Genomic DNA, 17,749 nt, shown 5'->3' with positions numbered 1-17,749 from the left:
TAGAAAAAATAATTTAATTATAAATAAATTAATAATTTTATATATTGTGATATTATCTCTATCAATTTAAATTAACTAATAATTTAACTACTATTTTATTATATAAATTTAATTATCATAATATTTATATTTTCATATAAAAAATAAAAAGATTATAAAATCTAGCGTTTTAATGTCTGGGATCTCTAGAAAAAAAACCGATCCAATTTAAAAACCAACAAATAAAAAAAATACATAGAATCGTATCACAAAAGACGATTCCGAATAATCCAAAAGCGATTTAATATTTTCAGATGGTAAGCACTCACCGCTCCCTGCTAATCCCCGCGTGAACGCGCCCCGTACCAAAATAAGCCAAAAGCCAAGAGCTAGCGTCACAACTTGTTTCACGACTCGTTCTTATATTCCCCTGCTGTGTAAGCTGCGGGTTTGAAATCTTTTGAAATCGAAGCAACAGAACAGAGGCATAAAAGGACGTCAAGCGGGCGGGCGGGCGGGCGGGCGGGCTCACCACTCGTGAACTTCCATAATTACCCCTAATTTAACACTATCTATTAAGAAAATGCAGGGGCATAACAAGTAAAACGTATAAATCACCGGTCACCGACATTACTACGAATAAGAAGAGTCACTGACCTTTGTTTCCTCGCCCGTTACTTACCGTTCTCAGCTCTCTTTCTTTCCTTTCTTGAGTTCGAATTTCGGGTTTAGGGTTTCAGCGATGACGACGATGGAGAGCTTGATCGGCCTGGTGAACCGTATTCAGAGGGCGTGCACGATGCTTGGGGACTACGGCGGCGGCTCCGACGGCGCTCTGCCGACCCTCTGGGAGGCGCTTCCCTCCGTCGCCGTCGTCGGCGGACAGGTCTTCCTCCGATCTCACTTTCCTTGATATACAACTTGTTTGATGTGTTCCCGGTCGCAGAGCTCCGGCAAATCGTCGGTTTTGGAGAGCGTCGTTGGGCGAGATTTCTTGCCGCGTGGTTCTGGTAGGGTTACTCTGAGATCGATTGGTTTTGGATGACTGCCGTTGTCTTATTTGAATCTAGTTGAAAAAAGTCTTTTTCTCACTCGCTGTGTGATTTTTTTAAGGAATCGTGACGAGAAGACCGCTGGTACTGCAGCTTCACAAGACAGAGGAGGGGAAGCCAGAATATGCTGAGTTTCTTCACTTGCCAAAGAGAATATTCACCGATTTCTGTATGTTATTGTTGTATATATATATATTTTTCACTTTCTCAGAAAAATTTATATTTCTCTCGACTAGCTACTTATATGGGTGTTGATTGCTTCAGTCTTGAGTCCTTTGACATGGAAATGAATAGGAAATTTATGGACTTAATGTGTGTGTGTCTATTGGAAGCTGTGAAGCTTTAATTCCCAATATCTCTCTTCTCCACGGAGTTGAACATCCATGCAACAACTACAGTGTTGCATGCAAGCTGCATTTTGTACTAAGGTGTATCCTCTTTTAAATTTTTAATTTAGCCATATTCTTGGGCTGAAGAGCATTTTGCATAGTTCTGACCAAGTATGGTAGGTATTGTAGTTCTCCCTGTTGAGAAGAAACAAAATCAAAACAGTTTCATAGTTCTCAAGATGAACTGAGGAAGAATGGGAAGAGCAATCAATGCCTTGTTGGCAATGGCCACAGTTCGTTATCTTCCTCTCACAACCTAAGGCTTTGATATCATATAGAATTTTGATAAATTAGGGAGAGATAAAAAACATATATAGATGAGAAAGAATATAATTTATGAGATCAATGGCCATTTTTTTTTTTTGAAGAAATCATTTTTGAAAAATGAATTAATACTTCTTATTTGCACTGCACCGATTCATTTGTTTATATAAGAATGATTGTTGCTTCAATATGGAATATGACTGCATAGGTGCTGCTATTAGGTATAATAAAAATACAACTCACACTATGCAATTTATAATTGTCAAATATGGCTGCTATAGGCATTGTCATAGATATAGTAAAATATCAACTTGTGCAATGCCAAATTACAACTTTTAATATGGTAGTAATTTGACTTGTTCTATAATTGAAAATTATAAATGGTATGATTCTCCTTATTTGTTATAGTTTTCCAAGAAATAGTAGTAATTTGTTCAATCTTAGTATAAGTCGAGTGTTATTTGTTTTACACTACGCTGGTAAATGTGTTTACACTTTTCACATCTGTACGGACATCAAAAAATTTATTAACACAGTTCTATTCTTTATTCTCTATGTAGCTCTTGTGCGAAAGGAAATTCAAGATGAAACAGACAGGCTAACAGGCAAAACCAAACAAATTTCTCCTGTTCCAATACATCTTAGCATTTATTCTCCCTTTGGTAAACATCTATATCTGTTTCCTTTCATTTTAAGTTTATAGGTTTGTTTTACGTTGATGAACTTGCCAATATTAGCAATTTAATGTGTGTGCACTACAATTTTGCTTTGATGAAAAATCATATTATTTAGAGATTTTCTTCATTGTTATTAGTGATTGTATGGAGACATTCTTTATTCTTAATGATGCATCCTTGTATTAGTAACGGTGCACATAGAAAAATAGTTGGCTCAATGTCTTAGGGTGCCGTGGTTGGGAAAGTTGAGCTGGGAGGACAACATAGGGCATCTCCAATGGTTAAAGCTCTAAATGATTTTTTTTTTATGATCCCAATATGTCACATCAACAATATGAAAAGTTATTGAAACATCTCCAATGGTTAGAGCTCTAAATGGGTTTTTTTGTGATCTAATTCATAGCATGCAGTTCCATGGTTCCATGCATATTATATCAATTTCGAGACGAGTAGGTTTGAGTTTTCACTGTTCTTAAACTATAAACCTCAAACCTCATTTTTACAATGGTTCAAGGCTTTTTATCTAGCTTTTTTGATTTTACAAATTTCTCCTAAACCTTGCATTGGAGATGCCCTTATTGCTGCATAGCAGTTCCTATGTCTACTCTGATTGGTAGACAAAATGATGGCTGGATGAGGCACTTCCCTCAAAAGGCATAATGGTTCACCTAATAGGAAAGCAAAGGTCCAACCAGCAGGGAACCACAAACTTGGATGTTGAAGATTTTGGAGGTTGTTGGTTCACCTCCAGCTCATGTGGATGCATGTAGTGTCCATGGTACAATCTTAAAAAATGAGTCAATTCTTTATTGGAGTTCTTGCTAGTTGCTCGTTGACTAACAGGCTTCGATTTCTGTACCTAACATTGCCATGCTCCTGGTGCCGCCAATTGTCTGCCCAAATGTGTCATTAACAACATGCAAACTTTGACTTTCTGCTGGACCTGCTGGAGGTTATTGTTAAGCTTTTCTTTTTGGTAAATGACTTTAAATTAGAATAAGATACGGATATATTAATTGGAAGGATATCATGTATAAACAGGACCCTAGAATCTTATTGTAATCTTATTATGCTTTTTTGTGAAAACATTAGTTCTCGAATCTTTTTTGCATTTTGAACCACAAAGCATAGTTCTCTAAACCATTTTGCCTTTGTTTATCTTGATTGTATAAATTGTCTTCTATTCTTTTTTTCCCTTTTCAAATTGATTTCACTGAAGTACTTTTTTGATGTTTTACACATATAGAAGATCTAGGATAAAATTATATGAATCTTACTGTATGTATGAAGTATACACATTACATGTGTATAATCCTAAAGTCGTATTTGGTAGGATTGATTGGTATGGGTATGGTTCAAATGGACAATTTGTGGTGGAATGATCATTTCTTAGACAGGCTGAACAGGTAAAACATGGTAGATTGGACTAAATGAGGATGCCAAATTAGCCAGATGGGTAAAAATAGAACATATCATTCCATTTATCATACGTTTTCATTAAATGCAACACAAAGAAATAAGGATCATTCTGCATATCATTCCATTCTCACTCCCATTCTAATTTCATTCCCTCCTACCAATCATAGCATAGACCTAAAACACCAATGTGGTACTAAATCCACTACAATGCCCTAATAACTCCAACCCACCTAACAATCACAATATCAAATTCATTCTGCAATACAATTTGTAGAAATTTGACAAAACATAAATAGGAATGTTGTAATTGCCTTTTCCAATTACTTTGTAGATAATTTTGGTATCAATGGTGATTACATTAATAAGAAAAAATAGATTTCATAGAGGAGGATTTGAGGAGGACAAGAAGATTTCTTTGAAAAAAGATATGGTTGAAGTTTTTTTTTTTTCATAGCTAACAAATGGGAAAGGATTCATTTATAGCGGGCCTTAATTAGGTTATCATGTTGTTTGGTCATTATTACAATCTTATGTTACACCTGATAGTATACTTATCCGCCAAATCAGATGGTACCCTTAGTGACAATATAGGAAGTAATCGATATCAAACCAATTCAAGTCAACATAAATACCAATGCAATATAAAATCACCAAGTTATTTAAAGCTGATGTGTATATGCATGTATGTATATGAGATCATATTAAATTACACAAGATAAAAGTCATATTATTCTACAAAACTGAAACTGATACAGTAAGGAAACTGTAAACGCTAGCAGCAGAAAATAAACCAAGCAACTCAAAGGAAATCCAAAAGAGTGGGACTGACAACCACAAACTCTGACATAATACATCCTTTATCTGCTAACCTGAAAGTCAAATGAAAAGTAAGGAGTAATGAGTACAACAACTAAGTGGGTATAAGAAGATAGTGCATGCTATTAAATATATAAGGAGATCAAAGGATGTAGTCTCAGTAACATACTTACTATAAAAGTAAGAGAGTCAATATAATCAACTGTTAACAAAAATATAAACAACTACATAAAATTCAAGTAACTTGCTCAACTAGGTATAACTAACAAATCGGGAGTACATACAGTACATCCTAACCTGTACATACGTACAATACATGACTGGCATATAGCAAGCATATAACAAGTCTTAACTAGCGCAACAACATGCTATCACGAATGGGTCATGTGGCAGTTAGGGTATATAAATAGTTCTGTGGGAGAACGCTCTACCATATATAGTTCCGTGGGACGACAAGATGAGGTAGCTATCTAGCTCCTGGATGGTCTTGTCAGAGTATGCAAACAGTCATTGTCTGTGGGAGAATGCTCTACCACGGATGGTCTCATGTGTAGACAGAGTATATACGTGGCAATCTAGCTATGAACTACAACAAACACACTACCACAGATGATCACATGAACAGTCATATTCATCATGATTACTGATATCTCTCTCAACCACCAATGGGAGACAATGGTCGACAGGGTATACTAATAGTCGTTGACGATTCTCTCAACCATGAATGAAAGACAATGGTCGTCAGGACATAACAATGTAATGATAAGCAAAAAGTGAATTATCACATCCAATATACTGCTCTATAGCTACACCTTGGTCTAACCTTACTAGCGTATAGGCATAAACCTAACTAACAAATCAAGGTCTAGTAGGATACTCGATATCCTAAACTATGGTATGATCTTATTAATGTATAGGCATGAGCCTAACATAAACAATCACGTCTACAAAATACTAGTCAACTAATTTCATCAAGAGAATACTAGTCATCTAGTCATAATATCTCAACTAATTTCATGGTATCATTATACATTTAATAAAACAACGGAATTCAAATCAAGTAGTCCTAGATGTCAATACGAAAAAAATAATCTAGTGGAATACTCCTATCACTTTGCTAGGGTAAGATATCTATTCCGTATAAGCAGGTATAGTCTTGTTAACATATATGCACTCATATAAGTATACAACTATACTATAGTATCATTAACATATGGTTACAAGCTTACGAGCATAAATCTGTAACTATACTACAGTAGTACTTAAACAATACATGCATGGAAACAAAGAAGATTGCATAGATATTAAAGTAAATCAAAATATAAGCTCACGCAATAAAAGGTCAAGCTCAAGAACAATATAGAATGGATTTAAGGTAAGCAAGTAATTGCGATCTAATCAAGATATGACAATAAGGGGGTGTTTGGTTGATGAGTTTGGGAATGAGGGAATGGAATGATAGTAAAAGATGGTGTTTGGATTATGGGTTTGGGAATGATAATTTGGGAATGATTTCTAGATTTATAGGAATCAACCAAACCCATATAACTAGGTGAGTTTAATTTCCATTCCCATTCCCATTACATTTTACTATCAAATCCATACCCATAGTCATTCCCATCATTTAACCAAACGTCACCTAAATAATCATGCACTAAGATCAAAGATCTAAAGAAGATAAGCAGGAACTATCCACCTTTATCCGTAGATCGCTCCAATCGTCTTCATGTCAGCGGGTTTTGCTTCGTACTAAAATCTGCTTCTTCATTTTCTTCTCCGACGATGCGACAACGATCGGAGGTCACTGGCGGTGGTTCGAGTGGCCAATGGCGCCTGGTTGACAAACCTCGGGAATCTGCAGTGGATGAAATCCATGGCGGCAGCAACGGTGGTCAACCTTGCATCTGCTTGTACTGTTGAGGGCTGGCGACGACGTCAGCTCTTGGCTATGGCAGGCGGTCGACGATTTGTAGTCAGGGGTGGTACAGGGGACGGAGGCCTGCAAACCACGGTAGCACAAATCGCTGTCAGTTCACAGCAGTGGCGCGTAGATCGCCACGAGTGATCGGAAAACCAGACGGTGGCCGACGACTCCTTGACATGTTACTGCACGGTGTGGCTGATTGCGAGGACAGTGGAACAACAACGACGGTCGGCTGTTGGTCGCGAAGTTTGGCGATCGCGCGGTGAATCGCGCATTGTGTGCGAGCAAAAAAATGGCGGAGAAGAGAGAGAGACGGTGGTGAAGACGTCGATGGGGGTGAGGAGGCACACAACAGTCTATGGTGGCATGCTGAGATAGGAGAAGGGGAAGTAAGTGTCGACTCGAAGGCGATGTCGGGTGGTAGGGGGAGCATGTGCTAGCGGTGGCACTGTTCTCGCGCAAGGTAAATTGGAACTAGGGTTTTCATTATTAAAACCGAAGTTGAAGTTCAATCAACTCCTCATTTAAATGAAGTATTTTAAATAAGCTTTATCTTTTACCTGTTTATATCCATAAAATCTAAAACGATTTATTTAAAATTTAGCAAAATTCCAGAAATTTTTATTAATTTATATAAACTTATTTCTCTATTATTTATAATTTTTTGTGTTTTTATTTTCCTAAATAAATTTATTTTGTTCAAATTTTAATCGTTTTAATTATTATCCTAGATATATAAATATATATATTTTTGGGTATCTTACATCCTATCTATGGAATATTATCCCGGCTATATCTCGTCTTTTTACGTATGCTCAGTTCTAGCTTTAGGGAGTTGTTATAGAGTGACAAAAAATCCTTGTTTAAACTTGTTACCTGTCTTGTATACGATGCATGCATTTGTTGTTTTTGTAATTCATTTTTGCATTTCATAACAACTTTAGTCTTGATTTTCATTACACGCCTACAAGTTGCAAATACATTTTTGCATTGTCATTGCTTTCATTTTATACATAATTTTTGGGATAAAAAAATTCTTGTATCAATGATATTTTCTCCTTTGCTTATGGCAGTTGTGAACCTAACACTCATTGATCTCCCTGGTCTAACAAAGGTTGCTGTAGGTATATCTGATGCTGATTTTTTGCTGTGTTTTTAGGGAGATAAGTTTTTGTTTTCATAATCTCAATTCAACCAATTCTATCTTTTGCAGAAGGGCAGCCTGATAACATTGTGCAAGATATTGAAAATATGGTGCGGTCATATGTTGAGAAGGTATTTTATGCCCATGGACGACTTTCAAAATGGCTCGATCTTATAGCATGGCACAAACATGATCTTTTACTTGAATTGCCAAGATAAGATCTAGAAGTGTCACAATAAGACACTGATGAAAATGGGTCATAACATGAACCATTTATCAATAATTTCAAAAAATGTAGCAAAATTTTCACGTCAGATAATGTGAATCAGTCTATCAACTACTAATTTCTATCATTTGCATATTGTGCCTTCAAACAAATTCACTTTTAACACTCTTTTTATGTTTCTTGTGTATGCGTTGTGTTTTCTGATCTAAGAGGGACAACATTGGGTTGGATATCCACATTTTTGGCCACTCTCCAAATCTGTACCCCTTTTAAATATCTGCAATTTGAACCCATTTAAATACTTGATTTAGATAACAATTCGGTTCTGCTGTTAGTATCCCCACGACCGCACCTGACTTAAATAGTAGGTAAAATATGTGAGTACCATGCCTGCAAGCAAACTCTAACCAATCTGAACCTAGTTATAGAGCATAATTGAACCTGAGCCCAACATAAATGGGTTGGATACCTACCACACCTGTAGGTATCCGATTATCGTTTACGCATTGTCAACCCTACATCATACCTATCAATTGTGTTGTGCCCAATATTTGTCGCATTTGGTCCAAAACTTCTGGTTATATTTACCGTTTTTCATTTCATAGTTCAGGAGTGCAGTTGTTACTATTACTGTCTTTCCGTTCTCTTTCATGGTATGGTAGAATTTCCTTATGCAGTATGGTTTGATTTGGTTATCGTGATCTATTTACCCGTGTAGTTATTCTTATCTGTTTGACTTTGACCTCTCCACCATGCAATATTTTATGTTTGATTGTTCTTATCTCTACATATTATTTTTTGCAGCCAAACTGCATAATATTAGCTATTACCCCTGCCAATCAGGATATTGCAACCTCAGATGCCATCAAGCTTGCTAGGGAAGTTGATCCAACAGGTCTAAAAGATAATTGTGTTTCTTATTGATAATCAAGCTAAATAGCTAATATTGTGCAAAATTGGCAACATATTTTACGATTATGGCAAGTGAGCCTGTGCAAATTTGCTTAATTAGACTTGTCTGAAATTTGGTCAGGTGAAAGAACGTTTGGGGTGTTAACAAAACTTGATTTGATGGATAAAGGAACTCATGCACTCGATGTATGTTTAATTTGTTAACATGCTCATTGGTTATTTTTTGTATGCTTGTTATATATTCGTGTGCTTCATTTGATACGCGTGATTCTTTGTTGATCAGGTTCTTGAAGGAAAAGCCTATAAGCTTCAGCATCCATGGGTTGGAATTGTCAACCGCTCTCAAGCAGATATCAATAAAAATGTTGATATGATTATTGCCAGGCGAAAAGAAAAGGAGTATTTTGCAAATAGTTTAGATTATTCACATTTAGCTAGTAAAATGGGTTCGGAATATCTTGCTAAACTTCTTTCAAAGGTATAACAGATTTGATTCTCTGGATCTTTCTCTCAAGTTTGAGAACTGACTTTAAAATTTGTTTCAGCATTTGGAATCTGTAATCAGGGCTCGAATTCCTAGCATTACATCTTTGATAAACAAAACCATAGATGAACTTGAATCAGAGATGGACAATCTTGGCAGACCTATTGCTGTGGATGCTGGGGTAGGTGTGCAATGGATGAGTTGATTTAAAGACTCATTTTTCTCAATTTTTTATGATTCTATTGTTAAAATGTATTTCTTTCTTTGCCAGGCTCAATTGTACACCATATTGGAACTGTGCCGTGCATTTGATAAGATATTCAAGGAACATCTAGATGGAGGGTAAAGACCTGCTTTTATCTACTCAATTGCTCTATTATTAGCAACTTATTATACATGTAGATTATATACTTGGCTTTCATTTTGTATATACATATTGATTGAGTTTTGAGATAGTTTCATCAATTTGTCAAATGTCAATACAAAGACCACAGGGTAAGTTACATCACCCTATCACATGGCAAAAATAATTTGTAATAGAGTTGAGTGTATTGTGTGTGATAGTTCGATTGCTATCATTTTTATATTTACAGGGTTGTTGATAATGCTTGAGGATGTAATGTTTTCTTCAATTTCTACTTAAATTTCTTGAGTGTATTTGAGGTATGTAAGTCAATGTCAATAAATTCGGATTGTTGAACAAAGTAGTTTTATTATGCTGCCTTTGAATTTTTGCTCACATTGTTTACAAGATTTGCTGATCACCTAAGAAATATCCAACTATCCAAGCATGATGAATTGTTTTTAATGCTGGAAAGGCTTTCAGTTGCATTTGGATTTGAATTATAGGATTCATATCAAACATCCATGAACTGACTTTCCTTTCATTGCACTATTACACAAAACAAAGAGACAATTGTCACATGAGGAATTTGTCAAAATTCTAGGAATTTACATTTGCCCATGTTCATTATCATAAAAAATGTAGATTCGCTATATTAATGGTCCTTTAGTGTCAGCCCCACAGATATGGAGGGAGGTACATGCAGATACACAGGCGTCAGGTGCATGGTGGGGTAAATCCCAGGTCGTCAGTTCTAAGAATCGACCCCTAGTCATTACATTAGAGATGTCATGCGCCCACCGAGCATGTTGTTTATCCCTGTGCATTTTGTTCCTGATCTTACTTTAATGTAAACTTGTGTGGTGTGGGACAATATATATTATTATTATTATTATTTTGGACTTAATCTATATTATTATTTTGAACAGTCGCCCTGGTGGTGATCGAATCTATGGGGTCTTTGATCATCAGCTCCCTGTTGCTTTGAGGAAGCTTCCATTTGATCGTCATCTTTCCCTACAAAATGTGAAGAAAGTTGTCTCAGAAGCAGATGGTTATCAACCACATCTGATTGCTCCTGAGCAAGGTTATCGCCGCCTGATTGAGAGTTCTTTGAATTATTTCAGAGGTCCTGCTGAAGCATCAGTTGATGCTGTAAGATATTACGTCCCTTTATTATTATTATTATTATTATTATTATTATGCAAGAACCTTTTTCAGCTGTCCTTGTTTGTTGTGACCACAGGTACATTTTGTTCTCAAGGATTTGGTACGGAAGTCCATTGGAGAGACACAGGTTGTTTACTGAAGTTAATACCGTCTCATTATTCTGATTCGTAATCCACTGAATTTCGATGCACTTGCTATTTCTTTGTTGTAGGAGCTGAAGAGATTCCCTAGTCTCCAAGCCGAACTTGCCGCTGCTTGTTATCAAGCACTCGAAAGGTTCCGTGAAGACAGCCGAAAGACTGCGATCCGATTGGTTGACATGGAAGCATCCTATTTGACAGTTGACTTCTTCAGAAAGCTCCCGCAGGATATTGAGAAAACTGGGAATCCTTCCACTATCACTGCTGACCGATACTCTGAAGGACACTTCAGGAGGATAGCCTCTAATGTATCCTCCTACATAGTAATGGTTTCTGAAATGCTCAAGAACACACTCCCGAAGGCTACAGTCCATTGTCAAGTCAGAGAAGCCAAACGCTCTTTGCTCAACCACTTCTACACCCAAATAGGAAGAAAAGAGGTCCTTTATCTAGTCTTAATAACGTACCTATTTTTTCTAGAATTTATGCTGTGGAAGTATTTTTACGTCTAGTTTTTTATATTAAATTTTCACGTGATGCAGGGAAAGCAGCTATCTCAGCTGTTGGATGAAGATCCTGCTCTAATGGAGCGCAGAGTGCAGTGTGCCAAGAGGCTCGAGCTATACAAAAATGCAAGAGATGAAATTGAGGCAGTATCTTGGGCTAGATAAAGTTTATGTTTTAGTTTATCGATATCAATTAATATCTTTGTATGACTTTTCTAGTGCATCATCTCCTTCTCATTTGCAAATTAAGATCTTTCCTTCTTCCCTGCTTCTTGTTGACTTATTGTTGGCTTGTCTGTTTAGTATTTTCATTGTAAGATTATGTTTATTTTGTAGCCCAAATATTTTAATTGATCCATTTTGTGGAAATAGTTTAAATATAATTCAGTGGAAAATGTTTTCGAGAATTTTAAGATTATTAAAATGTCTGGAAATTTGTATTATTTTATTCTTTAATTTCCATTTGTTACATTAAGTCACTTAATGATGGTAATGATAATTAGGTGCCAAAATGATCAGACATATTAAGCTTTGCGAATGTGGTGAACTGGTGATGTAAAATTTTACGAGGAAGATTTGGAGTGGTGAAAATAATTGCCTTGTTTAACTTTTCTGTATATATATATGTATATATATATATATATGTATATATATGTATATATATGTATATATATGTATATATATATATATGTATATATATGTATATATATATGTATATATATATATGTATATATATATATATATATGTATATATATATATATGTATATGTATATATATATATATATATATATATATATATATATATATATATATATATATATATAAATAAAACTCTTCTGTCACTAATTTCCATCCGGTTCGTTTCGATTAACTCTCCCTTAATATATATATATATATATAAATAAAACTCTTCTGTCACTAATTTCCATCCGGTTCGTTTCGATTAACTCTCCCTTAACAAACCCTCGAACACTCTTCACGCACGCACAATTGTTGCCCTTCATTTGCTGCTCCTTGTCCATGGCGACTACAGGATTCCATTGGGCCCGTCCCACATTCGGTACTCCGGTAGGAGCGGCAGCAAAACCCTTCCTTGCCTCCCGTTGCTCCTCCACTCGCGTCCTAGCCTTCCGCCGAAGCGACCTCAATTCGTTCGCCCAGCGAGTGGCCTCCGGCGAGGTCCTGCGGGACGCGTGGCGAAGCGCCAACAATGGGATCGAGCAGTTTGCTTCGGAGGCTCGACGCACCGCCGAACGTCTCGACCGTCAATACTCACTCTCTCGCCGATTCGACTCCGCTACCCGCGCAGCTGTCGCACGAGCACGGGAGATCGATCAGGATCTGGGTATTGGGCGGCGGTGGAGGTCATTCTCCGTGGACTTCTCTAGAAATTGGCCTAGGGTTCGTGTTCTCCAATTTCACTTGCGGTCCAGCATCGTTTTTTACCATCTATTTTCCCCTGTAATTCTTCTTATTTTATTCCTTTTTTTTTTGTTCTTTCTTGCAGTACAGGAGAGAGCTCAATAAGTTTCTACAAACACCACTTGGAAGAGGACTTGCTGTGAGTTCATTTATTCTTGATCCTCAATTCTCTTCGCTATTTCTTGGCGTTTGGTATTTTTACGATTGACTATCCATCTTGGATCATTGTGACAATCTAGTTTTATTTGAAAATTGGTGTTTGATATGTTTACAATTGGTAAATTTGGCTCTACTTCTGGGCTGTTCTTGTTGAAGTACAAGGACTTTGATCAATCTCTCTTTTATTTTGTTACTGATCATTATCTGACCATTCAGCTCGCCAAAACTTGTTGGTTCCTTCCTGGTCTGCCAACTTGCCTCCTTACGTTTTCTATATATTAATTAGTTTAGTATATTTATTAGATACTTTATAACATATTATTTTAAGCCAATTTTTGACTAAAATAATGTTTGCTCTCATCTATCTATGTAGAGATTTGATCAATCTCTCTTTTATTTTGTTATGTCCTTGCAATTTACGTTGTTTTAGTGGATTGCATGGCTAAATCCATATCTAATCCGAGGAGAAAGAACACCAGTACTTTTTTCCATTTATTGGCAACGAGGATTGCTCATTTTAGTACTATTGTTTGCTCATTTATTGTTCAGTCAGATTATTCAATATTCCCCTTCTCCTGGAATTGCTGGATGAGAATACAGTCAAAATTTTCCCTTTGATCATTGATTTTCAAAAACCATGGCCTCCACAAAGACAGAAATAATTCATGTATTTCCTTGAGATGGTGTTGGTAACTATGTTATCCTTATTCTTGGCCTCATGTCCCTGGAAATACTGGATGAGAACACAGTCAAATGTTGTCCTTTGATCATTTATTTGAAGAACCATGGTCTCCATGAAGACAAAAACAATTGATGTGTTTCTTTGAGATGGTATTGGTAACTATATTACTCTTGTTTTTGGCATTCCCATTACAGACTTATAGGCAATAAGTGTTTCTGTGATAGCTTGATTGATTCTTCAGTTTTAGTAGTAGAAAAATTGCCCTTACATGGGCCATCCTCCAAGTTTTTGATTTTTCTCCTAACAAAACCTTCTAGTGAGAACTAAACTAATTGGAGCTATCAGGCCAAATAGACTTCATATTTTACTTTGTGTAGTCGGGTGGAACCTTCAAGGTTTTAGTTCATTGACGTTAATGTTCAAAGTGTTATATGTGGTAGCTATAATGAATAATTAAAGCATGCTATGCGAATTGCAATTGTAAAACATGTGTATTACTTTGAAACAGTTTAATAAGCACACTCCTCTGCTAGGAATAGATCCTCTCTAGATTGGACATGTTTGAAGAAGTGGTTCCTTTCCTTTATATTAAAATTACAGTTGTTTTGAATCTTATTCCAAGTTTTGTTCTTGTTATTTTTACTATTATCCAGGCTTGTTAACTTGTTTGATATGCATGATGCTGAATTTTCCAATCTGTACATGTTTCTGTGCATTGGTAGTTTCATACTTTTATCTTGCTGTTCCTGCAGACTGTCTTCTTTTGTTGGTTTGCATTGTCTGGATGGCTGTTCAGATTTTTTATCCTTGCTACATGGATCTTACCATTTGCCGCTCCTCTTCTCATGGGAACACTTGCTAACAATTTTGCTATTCAGGTAATTTCCAATGCATTAAATGCTTGATGTTTCTTTTATATGTTAATTATCCTTCATTTAGTTTTGAAGTAACAGTGCATTTCCCATATTCAGTTTCTTAACAGTCGTTGATAGAATATATAGATGCTTTTTGAGTATGTTAGTTGACCACTTGCAACAAAAGTTTTTTGTGTGGGAAGGGGCCCCAGGGCGTAGCGCAGACGGTGGGCGCATGACATCTCTGGCGTAATAGCCAGGGTCGATTCTCAGGAATTGACGACCTGGGGTTTACCCCACCATGCACTTGACACCTGTGAACCTGCATGTACCTCCCTCCATATCCGTGGGGCCGGCATTAGGGGGGCCGTTAATGTAGCGGATCTACATTTTTTTTTTTTTGTGTGTGGGAAGGGACCAATCTTTACATTTATATTGTTACAATTTCCTCTCACAGATAGGCAAGTGGACTCACTGATCCAAGTCCAACATGTGGACCTTAATTGGGGATAATATTGTTGCCTAAAACATCATAATTATTCTAGCACCATGGTAAATACGCTGATCTTGGTCCTAAAAGATTGGGGGTTTAGGAACAGAATAAGCATATATTTCGTTGTTACTAATTAAAGCGCAAAATGTAGCGAAGTCTTATTTTCACCGAAGTGGAATTGATTGAAGTGAGAGCCTGTATCTTTTATGATCTTTTTGGTTGTCTTTTCTAGCAGCTCTGTTCTGTCAGTTTTTCCTTGGTTGTTAAGTGAAGAGAAGAATATGAGTAGTTATTTACTTATCTGCAGGGATTGCCTTTTCATTGTTATATAAAAATATAAGTATTTTTAATTTGTATTGCTCCGTTTAGGATCTCATAATTTGATTTGTTTTAACTTCTGTATTCAAACATCTATTAGTGACTTCCATATATGCGCCTTGAGTGTTCTCCTTGTTCTTGAAATCAAGTTGCACTGAAATAATAAATTTGAAAATGATAACACCAAGGACATAGCGGCAACTGGATCTGGCCGTTTAGTTCTCTTAGTGATTCTAGATAAGCTTTTGGTCAATGTTTTATATGTAATTTTCATTACATGCAAATCTCAAACAGCTCCTAAAGATCGACCCAACATGAACCCCCTAGATTTTAGTAGAACACACTTTAGCGAATGAAATGCGTGTCACTTTTCAATGACTCAATTAAATTGCTCCTGACCATCAAAATGTTCATCAGTAACTCGGGGTAATTTGGATGAAGTTGATGCAACGATAAACACCCAGGACTAAGTTGAGATTCTTGTCTTTTTAAATTACAACACCGAACTTATATAGGGGGTCAAACTTCACGAGTCAATCCGAAATTATCCCTCTTGTTATAATGAAATTAGATTTACCCCATTTCTTGACTCTGGCTATAATGGGAAATGGGCAATCTCCAACAGGATGAAACTGAAATGGATATTTACCTTCAGTTGGAAGGAACTGATCTTTAACTAGAACATTGTCTTTAACTGTGGTAGTTTATCTTATTTAAATAAGGTGATGTATGTTTTGATGCATTGCCATGAACTGAGCAACTCTCAATATTTTACTTTCTCATCAATCAAGCTAAATATATTTGTAATGATCCAGAGCTTGTGATTGGCTATATAAATGCACCATAATTCATGTAGCATGTGTCGACTATATGATGTGAGTCATGGGCAATATAAGAACATGACTGATACTGCAGCAATTTGGATATGTTAATCTGTTGCATAATTTAGTCCATACATTTTTTCGTCACGAAGGAATTTCTGAAATTCATTATTTGATTTAAATATCATTCTGCCTTAAAAGGAAAAGGCTTGTGAATTCTCGAGGAGACAAGGTCTATTGTCAACCCAATGTATAATTGACATACTATTGTTATGGAGTGATTCCAACTTTATTTTTACTGCACTTCTACTAAAAATTAGGATCATAATAAGTTTTTCCCCTTACAGGGTACGTGTCCTGCTTGCAAGAGGAAGTTCATGGGCTCCCAATTCCAGATGATTCGTTGCACAGGCTGCGGTAACATTGTATGGCAGCCTAAAGACAACTCCTCTAGCGGTCGTTGGAATCCTTCCTCTAAAGCGTCTGAGCAGGACGTTATTGACATAGAAATTGAGGAGAAATAGTGGTCATTATGCTATAAAAGAAGGCATGTCCTTCATTTGAAATGTTCTTTGCACCAAAGTGTTTTGTACATGCAATTTACAAGAAGATTGAGGCATGTTCTTACAATTCATGTAATGTAAAATGTCATGAGTTTTAGAACGGTCATCTCTTTTTGCTCGATGCGCAGATGCCATGTATTTGTAGAGTTAAAAGGTTTCATTTGATTGGTTTCCCTATATTTAAATATTCAAGAATTTGTATTTTAATCTCTAGTTAAATATTGCTAGAGGTAAATCTTTTCTTTCTTTTTGTGTGTTTACACATTGCAGGGTGGGGGAAATGAACAGTTTCCTCAATTACTTTAATTTATTCGAACCCGATAAGCTCAATTTGTGAATATGTACAAAGCAAGCAGGTTAAAGAACTGCTAACACACTTTTTTTTGTCAGATTATTATATTTAACTTAATTTCGAGCAGTTGCGAGAATGCCGGAGAGTTCTGGACTGGCCTCTTAGCAGCCGGATTTCTCTTGGAAGGAGATGGATCTTGAGGCCCTGGAAGGTTGCTGTGAGATCTATGTTTATAGTGGAAAGGGGCGGAGACGCTCAATATTTTGGAGTTCCAGATAGTCCTCTCAACCCAGTGAGTTGAACTGACATTAATCTTTGAAATAGAAATATTTTGCATTCAGAGTTCGATTTTTCAATGTCAGTGAGCTGAGAAATCACATTTTTACTAATTTAAGTTGTCGTATGTGATTGTCGGGTTCGATTTTGTATTTACTGGTGAGGTTTAATCAAATTTCTTGTTTGTATTCTATTGGGCTTTTATACGTTTGCATCTGTGACTTGAAAATGCTAGTGTCCAATTTTAAGTAAGTTTAGCCCCTATACTTTAAGTGATTCATTTCTGCTAAAATTTCCCATACTCCATACGGCTGCTGCTGTTGGATTTGAATTTTTAATTCACATGAAATAAAGTTGAATTATATGATACGTACCTTTATCTCTGAACCTTAACGAAAGGGATTACCGTTGTGAGCTTCAGCC

General features: G+C 36.3%; 2 protein-coding genes across 2 annotated transcripts; both read left to right on the top strand.

Moving 5' to 3' along the window:
* Window positions 1–626: 626 nt before the first annotated feature.
* On the top strand, window positions 627–11,714 carry LOC121976408 (phragmoplastin DRP1E-like). Its single transcript, XM_042528556.1, has 15 exons — window positions 627–865; window positions 926–989; window positions 1,093–1,200; window positions 2,245–2,346; window positions 7,594–7,644; window positions 7,734–7,795; window positions 8,695–8,785; window positions 8,924–8,988; window positions 9,086–9,280; window positions 9,348–9,467; window positions 9,558–9,628; window positions 10,559–10,784; window positions 10,876–10,926; window positions 11,011–11,379; window positions 11,482–11,714. Exons 1-15 carry the CDS (start codon window positions 722–724, stop codon window positions 11,608–11,610), a joined length of 1,848 nt encoding a protein of 615 aa, XP_042384490.1. The 5' UTR covers window positions 627–721; the 3' UTR covers window positions 11,611–11,714.
* A 671-nt stretch (window positions 11,715–12,385) lies between these two features.
* LOC121976407 lies at window positions 12,386–16,879 on the top strand. Its single transcript, XM_042528555.1, has 4 exons — window positions 12,386–12,847; window positions 12,954–13,007; window positions 14,462–14,587; window positions 16,543–16,879. The coding sequence occupies exons 1-4, from the start codon at window positions 12,467–12,469 to the stop codon at window positions 16,717–16,719; spliced, it is 738 nt and encodes a 245-aa protein (XP_042384489.1). The 5' UTR covers window positions 12,386–12,466; the 3' UTR covers window positions 16,720–16,879.
* The last annotated feature ends 870 nt before the right edge of the window (window positions 16,880–17,749 follow it).

Source organism: Zingiber officinale, chromosome 4B (assembly GCF_018446385.1).
Source record: "Zingiber officinale cultivar Zhangliang chromosome 4B, Zo_v1.1, whole genome shotgun sequence".
Lineage (NCBI taxonomy): Eukaryota > Viridiplantae > Streptophyta > Magnoliopsida > Zingiberales > Zingiberaceae > Zingiber > Zingiber officinale.
The sequence above is the reverse complement of the archived record's forward strand: the minus strand, read 5'-3'. Positions and strand labels throughout refer to the sequence as shown.